This window comes from Centruroides sculpturatus, unplaced genomic scaffold, assembly GCF_000671375.1.
Source record: "Centruroides sculpturatus isolate CEXI.00-Female unplaced genomic scaffold, Cexi_2.0 scaffold14, whole genome shotgun sequence".
Classification (NCBI taxonomy): domain Eukaryota; kingdom Metazoa; phylum Arthropoda; class Arachnida; order Scorpiones; family Buthidae; genus Centruroides; species Centruroides sculpturatus.
The window spans coordinates 1,587,832-1,605,401 of NW_019384312.1; the positions used below are offsets into that span (position 1 = coordinate 1,587,832).

At 31.5% G+C, this 17,570-nt stretch overlaps 1 protein-coding gene across 2 annotated transcripts in view; it reads left to right on the plus strand.

The window, feature by feature from the left end:
* Window positions 1-8,113: 8,113 nt before the first annotated feature.
* LOC111622257 (homeodomain-interacting protein kinase 2-like) overlaps window positions 8,114-17,570 on the plus strand; it is a 37,439-nt gene continuing 27,982 nt past the window's right edge. For both annotated transcript variants that reach the window (XM_023364613.1, XM_023364622.1), the window contains exon 1: window positions 8,114-8,407. In XM_023364613.1, the coding sequence (XP_023220381.1) occupies window positions 8,147-8,407 (261 nt within the window). In that variant the 5' untranslated portion in view covers window positions 8,114-8,146. The remainder of the gene's footprint in view (window positions 8,408-17,570) is intronic.

The window sequence follows — 17,570 nt, forward strand, 5'->3', positions numbered from 1 at the left end:
TTTTCTAAACAAAGAAACGACGACTCCATATTTAACCACAACAGATACAACTTCCATATCTTTAAAAAATAATAACAAACTTTTAATTAAAAGTTTCCTTACTTCTCGAAGAAGATTAGGAAGTTGCTTTTAGAATTTTATGGTTAATTTTTTTCAAGTAATATGATCATTACTTTTCCATCAGATAGATAGTTCATATACAAAAAAAAAGGAGGGGAATAACCATTTTAATTGTTAGAAGTCGCGCTAAAAGCCCCAATGTTTGGCTCGATGGGATGTTTCAATTTTAGATAGAAGTAATTTCTGTATGACACGGTTACAGGGGGTAAAAAAAAAACTGTTGAAATGCAGTTAATTGCACTTCCAACTTCGTTGCATTCAGTGGACATCTGAGCGATAGCAGATGCCGTTAACTTTTATAATATCGCTCGGCACCACCTGTAATAAGCAAGGTTCGCACCTTCGATTATAACAGCCAGCAACTTAAAAAAAAAAACTGCAAAAAAGCTTGCGCCTCGGGCCAGGTTAAGCGAATATCCCTTTTTTTTTTCCTTCTTCTTCTTTTCCTTCCCCCAACCGAAGTTATTACGTCTCCATCAACTGCGTTTATTACTCGGAACTGTGACGCCAACAGATTGCGTTCGTTTACGGCCTGCAAACCCAGATAGGAAGAAGGTGAGTGAGCTTGCTTCTCCTTAAAGAACCCATCAAAGGATATAACGATAGTATTTCAAACGAGTTTTCGAACATTCGCATCGATCGAATGTTCGTATTGGTAGGAACAGCAGCCGATGATATACTAAGCTGAAGAACATCTGTAAGGAGTTTATGTCATTCGATTGCTTTTAATGCCCTTTTTATTAGGACAAGTGAGATTTCAGTTAAGGTTCTATCAAAGACGTTCGAAAGGAATCTCGTCCGAAAGAAAGAAAAAATAACAATTTCTCTTTTGTTTTCTTTCCAAATCCTCTAACGTAGTTTATCGGGATAAAACTCGATTTGTGCTCCTTAAATTTTATAAGTACGAAAAACGGCAACAAAAATAGTATGAGTGACAGCTGAGTACAAACCGTAGCGGCATTACCTTGCAAATGTACACTACATAACAAAAATAAAATAAAAAATGCAAGAGAGACAGATGCTATCCATCTGACTTGGACAGATGTTTCCTGACAAAAATAAGAGCACACCCTTCGCTGACAAAGACTCGAGGAAGGGTGAAGTTGACAACAGCACGCAAGCTAATAGAACTTGATCGCGTAATCAATGACAATTTTCTCAAGCCTTAATAATTTGCCGCTTCCGACAGGAAACGCTCGTCTCACTAACGTAGCCTGCCACTCTAATTCCTATACAAAACAGCTTGGTCTTCTTTACACGATTTTAATATAGGTTACAACGATACTACTGTGTATGAAAAGGAAATGTGATATAGTTTTTTTTTTTTTTCTACAGAAATAAAGAAACTGTATCGATGTCATAATTTCGATTGTGATAACAAATGGAGATCCTACAAAACATCTGAAGTGATCGAAGAGCGTGTATATGTATCCATCTTTATCAGAAGGCCGACATCAGAGTTCGAAGACCTAGAGGCGAACAATGGGATTGGAACACAATAAAAACTCTAGCGAATTGCGTGAGTTTCTTTTACCTCCTTCTCTAGGACGAAGAATGCATTTCCTGTCTGCATCAGATCTAACGGGTAAAGCAACATCATCCCCTCTGGTGTATGCAGTCTGTTCCTTTCTCCATTTTTCCTCCGCAACAACAAACCAGATTAACACACTATTGATTTCGAACTCGACCAAAGAAATAAAAGAAAAAAAAAATCTCCTTCCAGATAACAAAGCCATTTTTTATGGATTATTGCCAAATTGAACAGTTGAGAAGTTAATTAACGAAATTTTACAATAATCTGGAGACAAGAATCCACTAACCTTTGGCACACAATTCAAGGTCTAACTTTTAAAAATTCAACACGGCAAGGTCACGTTTACTCGTCTCTTCCCAGCTACCAACGACGCCTATAAGTATAAAAACTTACATTGTTCGGTTCTCGTCAACAAATTCTACCGGACAGCGAAGACAGTTTAAATATTATACTTGGCATAAACCCAAAAAGTTTCAGAATCATCCATTCATATTTCAGATAAACTCGTGACTCATCGAAAAGTAAAAACAGTGAGGAGGAGGAGGAGGAGGAGGAGGGGAAGAGAAAAAAAACAAAAGATCCTCGATTTAGAAAGGAAAAAAAAAACATACAACAGTAAGATTCCGATTGTATCGCGACACGGTCCAAGTTCTTAAATAATTTCCTTTCAGTAATCCAAACTCGAATTCTCTTTCCAGACATCACAAATAATAATAAAGTCAATTCAGGAAACTACCAATCGAAGCGTGACAATCTCGAGACGTCACGCCAACGGAAACTGAAACTACACACACACACACACACACACACAAAACGTACAATACGTATATTGTATGTAGAAATAAAGAAAAGAATGAATTTTATAAGAAAAAGCACGCGACAATGCGACCTGATTGACAGAACTTTTAATTGTTTACATTACGTATGTGGATATACATCGTGCCATCTGTTGTCCGCTTAACTAGTTACTACTTGGAAGCAACCCTTATCGTTAAAACTGCCCATTATTTCACAGCATGTGACATCCGACGATGGGTCCGGTCACGAATGGGTGGAGTGTAGAAGAGAGCGTGACACGTCCGCTATCTCAATAAAGTGGTACGATCGAACTAGTTTTGTCATTTTATACGAATAATCGAGTTCCATCATTCACTCGTATTTAAATAAAAGTCAAATAAATTGTCTGGTTTCTTTGTATTTTCAAGCTCCACGTGTTTTACGAAGTAAAGCGGTTGGCTGGTTTATCGCGCCGCAAACTGTGTAACACTATCCATTCCCATAATACCCATCGGGACAATACGTCGTAATTGAAAAAANAAAAAACAGGCTTTTCGATAAAATATTTCTTATATATATATAAATACAAGAGGAGGTGGAGAAAAGACCATAATTTCCGAGACATAAAAGTTCGGATGCAGTTAAAACTTATTTAATTCTAATTTACGAGAACGAGTTATATTACAGATAGTATTTAATGTGTAGAAGAACCGTTCTCCTTCTTAATCTAATTGAAGATTTATGCCTTTTTGGTTGATAAGGAACGTGATTACAACAATCGAAAAAAAAAAAAGAGAGAGAGATTACAATGTGTCTTTTATAAACATGCTCTACGGTCTCTCGAGTGTCTTTATGATCTCGAAAAAAACCCAAACATGATCATAAAACCTTCTTATCTGAAGTGGACTTTGATATGGAGTCGGAAAAGAAATTACTCTTCGAAAAATGAATACTCCTTGAAGGATTACCGAGTGTTGTAACCAAATGATTGTTACACGTGAAGATTTTTACCCTGCAATTTTGCACCTCTCTCCTCCGACACCGATAATGAATTGAAACGATGTACTACTACTTTTGACGAGATTCTAACGTCATTAGTTTCTTGTTCCACCGCCCAAGAGAAGACCCAATTGGTAAAGTGAAAAGCAAACTGCATTTTCTCAAAGAATGATAGTCTTCTGTAGTACCACACCGATTGGAGATTTTTCTATAAAAAAAAAAAAAAATGCTAGAATCGAAATTGAATTTTTACTTCCTTCGTCCGAAAAAAAAAAAAAATAATCCTGGATGAAAATCGATTCCATCACTTTCCTCTCTATTACTGATATCTTTACTCGATTTCTATACTGCAATCTTTTACATTTTTCCCCCCTTTTTCCTCTCCTTCGCTTTGGTTTTTCTGTTAGAAAATTAAGTCCAAGAGATAACAAAAATCGACTCTGTTACTACTAATTAATAATCGTAGTTTTTGTACACATGAATTGCTTTAATGCATTTAATGCTAAGAATACTTCGTGGAATAAAAAAAAAAAAAAATTTCCTAAATTATGTAGACATTAATGTAGATGAGGTAACGATAGGAAATTTTTTTTCGGCTATTTTTTTAATAAAAAATTAACCAAAGATAAGATTCCTTTTACCAAAATTAAGCAAAGAGCACGGTTTTTAATTGATTTTAACTAATTGGGAGTTTTCACCGGAACTGCTGCACTTTACGATTTTTCATTATCTGTTTGCGTGCATTTTTTTTAATGTTAGTAAGAGGAATTAACCGTATTACGATTCCTTATCAGGAGGCAACAATTAGTTCCCTAATTCCCCGTTTGTTCTGCAACGGATAGAAGAAAATCGAGATAAGAAACACGGAAGGGTGCAGTGCCCCAGGGAGGGAGTTAGAAAATGATAAACAAGTAGGACAATCCTTGGTATAAAGAAAGACGTAAAGAGTATCGTTCAAATCTAATACTTCATCGCCAAAGGAAAGAAATGAAGTAGAACGGCATTTGGTTTGTCCTATATCCTCCACATCCGAGAAGAGACGTTTGTCAGGAATTCCAGAGCCGTTGTAGTCTTTACATCATCAATCACAGACAAGTTTTCATTACAAGTGAGCACGACATCACGGAACTGATCGCCATCTAACAATAACGGAAAGAAAGAAGAAAAACAGAGCGAGAAAAAAAAAGACAGCATCAGTCAAATCACAGATTCGAAAGTTGTAGCGTGTTTGGCAACGATTTTTTCGCCCGCAATTTTGTATATCCAATAATCATTTTTTAACACGAAATCCTTTTTATTTATTTAAAAAAAAAGCACACGTCTGTGGCTTGTAATTGGAATTATCGTGGCGTAAATATGTCGAAAAGTATCGTGGTAGACGAATAAAAATATGCATCGTTGAAAATCGAATAGATAAGTCTTGTCAAAGTCAGACGAAGAATCATCTTTTCCTATCCCCCGATCGTAACTAGAAAACGGCTTTAATGCAATAGGAGAAACCGTAACGGGAGATATGACGTTCTGGAGTTCGAAACTTTGAGAGAAATGAAACTAAAAACTCTACGGCCCGATTGGTACAACATAATCCTCATCCCGTCACGCGTGACAGCTTTCCCCATACGTCACGGAAGCGTGCACGCGTTCCGGGAAATTTACGTTCGAGAAAGTGTTTCTTCCTCGTATACCTATTTGATTTATTCGGTTTCGTCGTCGACTCGAACACGCTCGTTACAAAATTGTGCAGCAGATAAGAAGACACTGCTGGTATAAATACAACTTCTGTTATTACAACTATCCGAAATATTCCCTAGCTGTTGTTGTTCCCACTAGAAAATCTGCAAATCTGCAAAATGGAGATAACAATAATATCCAAACTCGCACTCTTTTTTTTTTCCTTTCTCCTTCTTTTCCTTGGCTTAGAAGAGATATTAAGAATGTATCACCTTGGTTTTTGGATTAGCTACAACGTGCCGAGGAGCGATAGGATGTGTCAATACTGAAGAATGTATTTACAGAAGAAAATCCGTCAAGTAATGAACACGAAAGGCTGCTTATTTATATTCGCACGTAACTAAACGAATCTATGATGTATGTCTATAGATCTGTATCGATTCTAAAACGATGGGTAATCTCATTATAATTCTATCGATTAAACCAGTCGGTTATTCGTAATATATTATGGAACATACCATACACCGATAATCATATAGAAGGTCTATATTCGGCAACTTAATTAAAATTTAAATTTAAATTAACCGGTATGTATTATGCCAAGGAGTGAGGTATTATGCTTATTAAATCGAGAATATCTAAATTAATTTCCACTACTACTGTGTAAAAAAAGAAAACTATCATATTATTATTATTATTTTTTGTGATTAAACAATGTATCGAACAGATTCAGAGCAAAGAAAGAAAGAAAAAAAAAAACTTTTCCTCCATCGATCCACAATGGACTCCTCATTGTCAGGCAATATTTTACTTATCAGTTTGTAGGTTATTTCCTGACACATGCAATATTGATCATCGAAGTAGATAGGAATGCTTATATTCCGACATTTATATGCAAAGATCACATTATTTTTTTTTTCGTTTGAAAGAAATATTCTTCTTCTTTTTTTTTCGAGGTACTGTACATTAGAAAAAAAACACATCAGTAAAAAGCAATTAGTGGAGATGTAGTTTCAAAAGGAGGAAAATGATTGAAAATGGTGAACGCAGATAGCTCGACATTTGTATTTTGCAAGAGGTATAAAGAGAAGAAGACGTTAAGAAAATTATTGTCGATTCGTGTAGTTTCTTTATTAAGATTCGAACAGATATAAAAAAGCATCTGGAATGAACTATAAATATCGTTATAGATATTTTAGAGATAAATAACTGAATCAAACGGAATCATTCGGAAGTCTAGAGAAGTTTTCCCTTTTATTTTCCGAAGAGAACTTTCTAAATCCTCTATGAATATTTGGTGTAACTAAAAGAGAGAAAAAGTCACAAAAGTTTGACACGAAATAGCAATCCATTGTGACGTCAGGCATTTCTATATCCTTCTTCAATTTTAGTTTCAACCCCGGGCCTCTTATGCACGTGACCGGTGTGCAGAAAAAGCAAGAATAATCTAAACGTGCATCTATACAGTTTCCTTTTTTTTTTTCCTCTATCCCTTACGGTTCTTCAAATTTTCCTGTATCTCCGCGTGAATTCGACCTTGTCGACCTAGAGAAACAGAGCGAAAGAGAGAGAGAGAGGGAAAAGGAACCCCATCTTAGTCCTCCGGAAGTCGTATGAGGTGCCTGGAGGGTCTTTACTCGTGACATATTTGAACTGCCTGTTTACAGGAGGTTGCGGTTCTTCGAGATGCGTCGAGCTCGGGGTAATCAAGACTCTACGGCTTTATTAAGAGGATGGGAGACGAACGTGGGGCCTCTAGAAATCGACATTATCCAGACATTGGAAACCAGTCATTTATCCACGAAATGCTCGAGTTTTCTAGATAATAACAACTAGATTTGTTTGAGACGGCAAAAAAAAAAAAAAGAGACGGATCCTATCCAAATTTATACAAAANGAATCAATATCGTATTTCCTATCTGATTGCTACAAATACGATATGGTGGATATAACGATCTAACCTAAATTCTTTACAATAAAAGAAATACTTAAAACATGGTTGAAATGTTTGTTTTTACCATTTAATATTGTGTGAAGGTACAGCAGATGCATGCTTCCAATTATGCAAGTTTTATTAACAAACTTGTGCTGGTAGGAAGGATGGTACAAAACATGTATGAATTAATTATTATAAATAAAATGTATGTCATTAAGCAAACAATTGGTTGCAATTAGTTATTTTGTGTATTCAAAAAATACAAAAAATTCAAACTAGTTCAATACTGGATTGTTGTTACACAACAACAGTCCTACGTCAAGTGTTATGTTTGGACAAGTTACTTTAGATAAATGATCAGGGTATTTATTGAATCAAATTATCTGGTTAAATATTTTAATATTTAACTCATTTTATAATATTTATGTTGTTCATCATTTTTCTTTGAATAAAGACAAAATTAAATATATAAACTCTGTTTTAGATATCATTCCACTTTCATTTAGTTTTTGGATTATTAAAGCATCTGTGTAATGTTTTTTATTTTGTAGAACATAAATTTAAAAAAAATCACTTTTCCTTTTATTAATTAAATAATTGCGTTATTTAAAATGGATATTTTTTCAGTTGTTATAGGTTTTGTGTATATACTGTAGCTTGTATCGTGGAAAGGTTGCATCTGTTACACATTCAACTTACATCATGCAGAACATTTCAAAATATAACTTCTGCATAATCAATAAGATATGATTTGGCATTGAAATTAGGATTGTATCATTATTTATAACCCTATAAGAATGCCTGGCATTTTGCAAGAGTACAAAGTTTTTGTGTGAGAATTATGCCTCGTGTTGGTTTGAAACATATGTAAAGCGATTATCAAGGCTAAATTGCAAGATTTTCATTGAGTCTTGGCTTTTATAACAAAATTGTGTGTCAGTAATTATAAAACAGTTTACGTGGCTTCAAAAAATTGAATCAATCATTTAAAAGTCTGTCATTGCTTTTGTCAAAAGATTGATATTAGTTTATTGATTTCTTATTCTAATTTATTAAATATTGATTGATGTAGAATGCGTTAATGTGTATCTTTCATTTGCTTTTTTAGTATGGAATATGGAAATCCAAATCAGGTCAGTGATATCTCATCAACCAGTGGTGTCTTGGGTGATAATGGAAACAGTGCAGTGAACTATGTTGTAGACCACAATCAGTGTAATAGTATTGTTCCATATGCCGTATCGTCATCTAACAGTATTTCGTATGGTCAACGAAATGTTGCTAAGAGTACCGCTCCTTCATCCACTCAGGTTATTCCCTCACAGAACTTCATTCGTGCTTCGACGATCAAGCTGCTCGATACCTATCAGGTAGGGAATTGTTTAATATTGCGGAGAGATTTTTATTATTAGCGTAATAACTAGAAGTCGAGAGCATGGCCGTAAAACTCTGCGTTTCTAAAATTAACTCTGTGTCCTATTTTCTTCATAAAAAAAAAAAAAAAACAAAAAGAGGTCTGGATGTCGAAACATTTACGAACTTTGATGTTGGAGGTGTTAATTGCCACTTTCACCTCTTTAATTTTTTTTGTTGTGTGGCATAGAATTTTATTAAAAGTAGTATAGAATACATATGTATTAATATATATATAGCTTATAAGATTGATGTTTAATGTAATTTTATTTTGGTTAAGTAATTTTATTTACAAAAATAATTTTCTTTTCATATTAGTAAGAAGAAAATATTTTATCTATAAACTTCATTCTGTTTGTTAATTTCATTAATTCAATGTAATCGTATGCAAAATGCTAATCACAAATGATGAGTTTGGTCCTCATCGGCCAAAATGCAAGCTGAGCTTCGGTTTTGTTCATGCTACTTAATGCCATTGTTGGGAAATTATGGAGACGGTTTCTTAAAAGATATGCAAGTTACTGGGTTGTTAAACTTATCATTTGTCATTTTAGTAAAGGATCTCAAAATTCCAGAGTGGATTTAGTAGAATTGGATAGTTTGTAACTTGATACATACAAAAATAGCCTTATCTATACTTAATGGCTCAGGTCAGTTTTTTAAATTTAGTGTAGTTACAAGTGACAAACTTTTTTTCTAATTGAAAATTAAATTTAATATTAGTTTACTGCATAGTTTTACTTTATATCTTAAATACATGTTGAGAAATTGCTAGGTTTGTACTACTTTAAATGTGTATTTTGTAACTAAACAGCAAAATCATTTTGATGGAATAGTGAAATTACATAGAGTTGGATCATAATCACACTTCTCTTAACTGCAGTTTCAGTTGATGTTAAAATTTATTTTAGATTTTTGATCTTAGACCATAACTCTTTAGATTTAAGATTTTTAATAATCAATAATTATGAGGCTTGGACCTGTGATTGCTAGTTTAACTGTGATTTTGGCTCAATTTTCTGTTGGGTTCATTTGGAATTTAACTTTATAATTAGACAATCTTATGGAATGAAATAACAGCCAAATAACCAATTACAAAATAATTTACAGATGATCTGTTATGTTTTAGTTGTGATGTGTGTGTTTAATTAATATTTTTCATTATTGAAAGAACAATTGTGCAATATTAATGATAACAGAAAAAAACTGGATAAAGTAATTTAATTTTGTAACAAAATATTTAATATTCGGCCAGCATTTAATTTCATTTTTCTCTGTGGTTCATTATAGGTTTGTATCTTATGTTTCTCATATAACTTTATTGGTTAAATTTAAATTTTGCATACTATTGTTAATTAAGTATGCAATATTTTTGGTTATTACTAAGAGCTTCCAGTTTGGAACTTGAGGATGACTTCTCAATACGGTTAAAATGTTTGCCAATAGTAAATTAACTCATAATCACACAATGCTAATTTTAATCTTCCACTTTTTAAAGTATTTTTTACCAAATTAGATATCATTGACTTTGTTTTTGTAAAATGCTGTGCCAAGAAAACAGTAAGCTTTATCATGGAAAGTTGTTCTTTGCCAAAATTATGTATTGTCTAAAGAGCAGGTGGAAAAAATATATTGATAGAAATCATAGATGCACGGGATTGACCCTCCGAAATAACAGTTAAGACAAGATAAAATGCTTTAATGGTGCAGGCTAGCTTACAAAAAAGGATACTCAAAAGTGCTAGTCTTTTTGTGATGATGCTAAATCGAGTCGGTGGCACCTGCTCGAGACGCAAACAATGACAAAACCACTATAATTAAATATGTCCAGCAAAAGTAAGAAACCAAGCATTGACATTTGAAAAATGACAAGTGTGCAATTTACCAAAAACTTCCTGTATCTGGATGACAGAAAATTGCATCAGTTGGTAGCAAAGGTGCTAATGTAAATTTGTTTTTATAATTGTAGAAGCAATTTAGTTAAATACAAAGCTTTTTAAAATTCAGGTACATTAGATTATTGCAATAAGATCAGTATAGTTTAATGCTGCTTACTTTCTACATATCAGCAAATCGTTTTATCGTTTGGATAGTTTTCATTCTCTCGTTACGAATTTCAGTTTCCTTCAGAGTCTAAAATTTAATCATGTTCGTCCATATGATTTCGTTTGATAGCAGGATTTGACAGAATTTATCCCAAATTCTATGAATGCAAACTGCTGTTATTTTTTTTAGTGAAATTGTTAAATAAGTCCAAACATTAATTACTGAAGTCCGTGTTAAAGATAATCCTTTTTCTTAACATAAAATTAAAGTGTAGTTAAATTATTATACAAATATTAAGCAATAGCTGATATACTCTAATAGTAATATTGAATAATTTTTTGTCATTATTTTTCTGTTTCTACACACTGAAATGATGTAATTTGTAAACTGTTTATAATATATATACAGTGTATTTGCTTAATTAAAGATATCATAGGTTGTAAAATCGACATTAACAGATTTATATCTAGTTGTAAAATTTTTGCATCTGTATCAATAAAAAAAAAACTAGAAATTTAGTATTGATAATATATGTTTGTTCCTTGTCACTTATGCTTTGTTTTGCAATCCAAATCTACATAATAAGATTAAAATATTTTATTGTAATCATTTTGTAATGTTTGAAAATTTTTTTACCTATTCTTGATGTTTCTTTTAGTAATGTAATGAAAAAAAGCAAATCAGCTCAGATTCTGTTAAAGCATTGTTCCCCACACTTTTTGAAGTATTGACCCCTTGGGCTAGTGTGGCATATTTCTTCTTTTTTCCTTCTTATCTAAACTAATTTTTTGTTCCCTTACTTTCCAGTACCATTTTAAGTCTTCTACTACTGTTCTTGAGGGGGCAGTAGTGTCTACTTTAGAAAAAACTGTGCTACAGTATGCTTTTATGTAAATTTTAATCAAATTATTATCAATGGATGTGCATTACTTTAGTCATACTGTTTGATTTTCTGTTATGTTTGTGAAGAGATGATGTAATTAGCAAGATGCACTCATTTTCAGAGCTATTAGAAATCAATAAATTCAATGTATCATGCAATATATGGAGTGAGTCAGAATTATATACATTAACTTTAATAATCCGTAATCTGTGAATCAGCTAATAAATTTAAATATTTGTGTTATTAAAATTTAAATTACATATTTAGATGAATAAACAGTTGGAATATGTTTGCATTGTTTGGTATTGTCTTTACTCATGCTTGCCTACTATGACTTTCTGCATTATTTGGAATCTCTTTTCTGACATCAGAATTTAATTGTTGCTTTAGATTTAAGTTGATCCAAGAACAGAAATGAGACAAACTTCACAAAAGTTGTAAATTACAGGTTGTTAAAGCATGTATATAATAATTTTGATCTTCGTTACAGTTGGCTATACTTAAAACTCAAATTTATGATGGAATGTTCAGAAATTTAAAAACTTACTTAGAAACAACTTTATATTTTAATAAAATTCATGGAATTATTTTTTTTTCAAAAAACAAAACAACATCAATACAGGATGTTATCCTTAAATGTCCCTAGTTTTAAACTGTTCCATAAAACCCATTTGTTCAGATATGTGAATAAAATATGTTGCAGAATGCCAGTCAATACTCCGCATTTCATGTGCATATATTTGAAAGGATCTCTGACACGAGACCCCACATACAAGAACTGTGGATGCCATTAACAGCTTGACTGCTAATGTGCTGTCTTGGATGTGGGCTAAAATCAAGTAAAGACCCAATATATGTTGGAAGCATATGTGGAATCCACTGACTTAATATAGTAAGTAACTAGCATTTCTTTCCCCAAAATTAATCCACAAACCTAGCGACTTTTGGGTGGAACACCGCATATATAAAATATACAGAAAGTGGCACTTTCAATAACTGGAATACTTCTCAAATTATCTTCAGAAAGTTTTTAGTTATGAACACCAGATTCATGTTCCTTTGTAATCAGAAACAGACATGTAATTCAGATGTTTTTAACTTAAAACTTTTGGAGGTTACAATGCCGTCTTCTCACCCTGTTGTTTTGGGTCACAGAACAAAAATAATTGATTGTCCAGTTCTACAATTTCAAACATTATGATGATATAAAACATACAGTTCTACAATTCCAAACATTATGATGATATAAAATTTGTGTTGCAAAACTGTTAATCCTTGCTGTATATAATAAACAAAAATGCCACTAACTACAAACAAGTTCTGTAGATTTACTTGAATTTATAACTATTTTGCATATTAAACTATTGATATTTACAAAAGAAAAGAATATTGTCTGTTGTAATAATTTGCCACTTAGAAGACCTTTTATATCCCAAAGATTTACACAAATTCTGTTTACATAATTATGAATTAAATATACGAAAGTAGTAATTTTATTAGTTTCAAATCTGTGCTACGTTTATGTATATTTTCAGTTTTGTTTTTTTTATTTCCAATAATAGAATGTACCAAGTCACCGAACAAAGACGACAATTTTTTTTACTAAGCAAATATATGTGCATGCTTCTTTTGATATGTAGTGATGAATTATTAATGTTTTCATTTCATTTAAAGAGTTCTTTGGAAAATCTTGACAAGACGCAAGAATTTATTAACAGTTACTGGAAATTTACAATCAAATTTTAAAGTGGGATAACTGCATCATTTTCGTATCATTAAGGATCTTATTCTTGGCACACAAAAACTATATATATATATATATAAAATACTGTATATTGATTGCATGTATCTCTGTTACTTGCTGCTGAAAATGTTAAAGGTCTTTTGAATCCATAATTTATTTCATTGTTGTAAAAAAGTACATAACTCAGATGTCTTTTATATATTAATTCTATAATCTTTTACTGATAATATGGTACTACTCTACAGAGAAGATTGTGGAAAATAGTTCTTGTTTCAGTTGTGAAAGGGATAGAGTTAATAGATAAGTATCAGTACAAACGATTATGAAAGGATAATTCAAATTTAATTTTCTGCTGCATCAAATAATGTAATCATAATTTGCTCTGTACTGAAATAAAACAATGAACCGTGTCCTCATTTTTCTCAAAATAATTTTCGTCTCCGTAAGAAAGACAACACAGAATGAACTGAAATCTGTGTTTGCTTTAAAAATTCATAGCGTATTTCAAGACAACTTTTGGCAGATAGAAATTTTATCTCTTACAAATTGGTTTTAAAATAATCATGAATGGGATTGGATTTATCTTATTATTCAAAAGCACATGGAGCTTTTTCTTTTGAAATTGATTTTTATTAAAAAGAATAAATTTATCTGAAGTACCATTTGAGTTGTGAAAATAGTTAATTCCTTAAAGAAATATCTTTACAAAAAGTGAGTATTTCAATTGCAGTCAAAACATTTGTAACAATTTTCAAGTTAAAAGGCACTTTAAAATGGAAAAAAAAGAAGAAAAAATAGACATTGTTGTCTTAATTCTTCTAAGATAAATTTACTGTGGCAGAGTACCACTAACAAAATTTCCTTATTTTAAGATTTGTCGAATTGATCCTTCTGTGTGAATCACTGTTTTGATAATGATTCTATAGTGCCATTGATTATTGTACATATATATGTTTTCTGTATACTTTTACGCTAGTTCTGTCTGTGTAGCAAGAATTATTCGTATCACAAATCAAGCATGTCGGTTCTTTAAACAATCCATTTAAGTGTTGTTTACGGATAAAGATTTTGAAAAGACGGTAATATTCTTTTTTATATAAGTAAAAATGATTGTGGAGTTGCATTATTTGTGTAATGTAATAGGAAATTGAGGAAATTGCATATATTTCTATATAATATATATATATATAGAAATAGGAAATTGATTAAAATTCTTAATTTAATAAGTTAAGAATTTTAATTACATTTCATCTTGGTCCAAATTAACAAACTTAATAGATTTTATGTATTTTATTGACCATAATTATTCATTAAATAATATAAGTGTTTTCTTATAAGTTGTGATCCAGTTTTGATTATTCTTTTCATTACAACTTATGTAAGTTATTGTTAATGTTAAATCTATGTACAGTATTTACTTCTCAATTTTTAACTGATAAAATGGTTTATAAGAGGAAATTTTGATGGTTGAGATGTATTAGGGGAACATTAATTCTTAATGATTAGTTCTAATCAAGAATTAACGATCCTCTAATAATTTTGACATTAGAGTTTCTATTATAATTTTTATAATAGAAACTCTAATGTCAAAAATTAGACCTAGGGATCACTTTTTAATTATGTGTAGAATTTTTAACTTCCTCTCTTGTGAGAAATGTACTTTTGGCAAATTCTCTCCTGTTTGATTACATGTATAGTAGTTTGTGAAAACTCTAATATTAAAGAAACGACTTATGAAATTTCTGCAAATATGTTCTGATAGTTTATTCACATCATCAGTGAGTAGGTTTATAAGAACAAATTTGTATGTTGCTAAAACTCAAGATTTTATGGTAAGAAAGGGTTTTTGACTTTTGTTCCTTGCCACTGATGTTTGAATGAAATCTGAAATATTAATAGCACATAATCACGATTGCATCCAATTTAATGGTACAAAATGTAAGATACATAAGGTGATCCAAAAATCAGTTAACCGAGATATATTTTTTTTTTGCTTTAAAGAAAGATTAAAATTATTCTGGGATGGTAATAACCAAATATCTGATTTGCACGAAATTTATTTTATTGTAGTCACAGCTGGAAAAGTTACACTTTTCCAAATACTAATTGACTAGTAAAGTTTGTTTTCGGGGATACATCACTACAAAATGGTTCTTGGAATGAAAATTTAATAAGTGTTTTACTTGATTTCATGGATTGCAGTAATATGCAGCTGTTCAGTACTAGTTTTCTCCATTCTTAAAACATATCTTATTCAACTGATCCAGGTGTGCTGCTACAATATTTCCAAATGTAACTTTTAGATAAGTACATATTTATAAGTTACAAAGCTGTCTCAGTAGACGAACTTCATACTTAAAATAATTTGATACAAGCTTACAAATTTAGTAATGTTATCTTGTATTAAAGTTTTTATTCTGGTTTGCCTCCATACAGATTTAATTGCATTTTTAATGCTAGGATAATTCTCAAGTATTGAATATGAAACAAATTGCTACCTCTGTTGTTTGGTAAATAAGAAATTTGAGAACTTCACTGGTGACGAGTATACTGTTTGCAAAGCTTGATTTTCTTTTGTCGTCGTCACTCTTTGAATCACTTTTCTTTAACTACATCTTTTTATTAAAATGTTTTTTGTAAGTAAATTCTGCCATATATTTATAAAAGCTTTTTCAGATTTATGTTTTGTATTTTTGATAAGTACGGATTTTATGGTCGGTTCGATCTCGATTTTATTTTCTGAGAATTATACGAGCAGCATTTTTAGACATTTCTAGTCGCGGCATACTATTTTCTTTTGTTCAAGATATCAATTTATTATTGATATTTCGTAATAAAAAAAAGGAATTAATATACTTATTTCGCGTGTCAAATAACAAATTAAATCGTATAAAAGAACCAATCGATATATATATATTTTAATTTCGGTTATTTCTTTTTTATTCATTCTCATTACAATGCCGATGAGTACGCGTTGAACAAACAAAAATACCGTTAAATATCCCACACTTTGCAATGCAGAAATATCCAATTAACCAAAGTACCCACAGAAAATTGGTCAAACGTTTCCTACCACATTATATAAATTTCACTCAGGAATGTTACACATTCTCTTTTCTAGCATTCCTTTCGGGGTGTTATTCGCTAAGGTATATACATAAATTTAATGATTATCTTTTTATCTAACGTTACTACAAGTATACCGGAATGTTTTCACCATTTTTAAAAATCCTAAAGACAAATAATACAATTTTTTCCCCCTTTTTTCTCTCTCTCTCTCTCTCTTTCTCTCTGCCTTTCTCCCCCGATCCTATTTGTTGGTAGGAAGAAGAAGAAGAAAAAAGAAAAAGGAGGACAAAAGGTGAATTTACACAAACCAAGAATTATTACGTTAGAGGATTCGTGATCCTAGACTATTCCCCAATTTCTCAATCGAAGTGAAGCGCATCAAAACATCTATGATTTATGTANCTGTGAACGGCTCACGTATTTGTAAAATCTAAGCGACTCGTACAACACGGAATTCATATAACACGGAATTATCAACAGTGTTATAATAACAGTGTTTTACTATATTTAACGAATTTTTCGGCAATGGCGTACAGTCTTTTCACTATAAATCGAGGGTTTACTGTGTTTAGATTTATATTTTATATATTACATATATCTATACCCATTTGGAATTTTGTAAAACTGATTTCTAAATCAAAAATCTTCTATTCTTCCTTCCTTCCTTCCTATTTATTTTCTAAATCATACGATAATAATTAATGTTTTATGTCATTTTTTTAAATAGATTAAATCAATGTACCGGTTTCATAAATACATTTATTTATTTCCAACAAAATTATGAAGTGTTTTTACTAAAATAATATACGTTATTTTTATTTTATAAGATGTTTCTATTGCTACCTACAAAACATCTGAAGTGATCGAAGAGCGTGTATATGTATCCATCTTTATCAGAAGGCCGACATCAGAGTTCGAAGACCTAGAGGCGAACAATGGGATTGGAACACAATAAAAACTCTAGCGAATTGCGTGAGTTTCTTTTACCTCCTTCTCTAGGACNATATTTTTTTAAAATTAAATTATTTGGTAAAACTTGTTGCGGTAACTGTAAACGATGATTGAACAGAAAGTTTTCGTTTTATCGTTTATTTCAGAATTACAACAAGACAAACTGACATGACAAAATTTTCAAAGTACTCTTATCATAATATCCGATAATGTCACGGAAATCGCAACCGGTAAGATTTCTTCCTATCCTCCCTTTTATGTCGGAAATCGTGTTACTCGGGGATGGAAAATGGTTTCTTTTGTTTCCTTATTTTTGTCTTTTAAGCATGCCTTATTTTGTAATGGTATAATTTCTTTTCTTACGTTTTTGTTTGCGTCCATTTTGAGTAATATGAAAGAGATAATTATGGAGGGTATAGTCTGACTA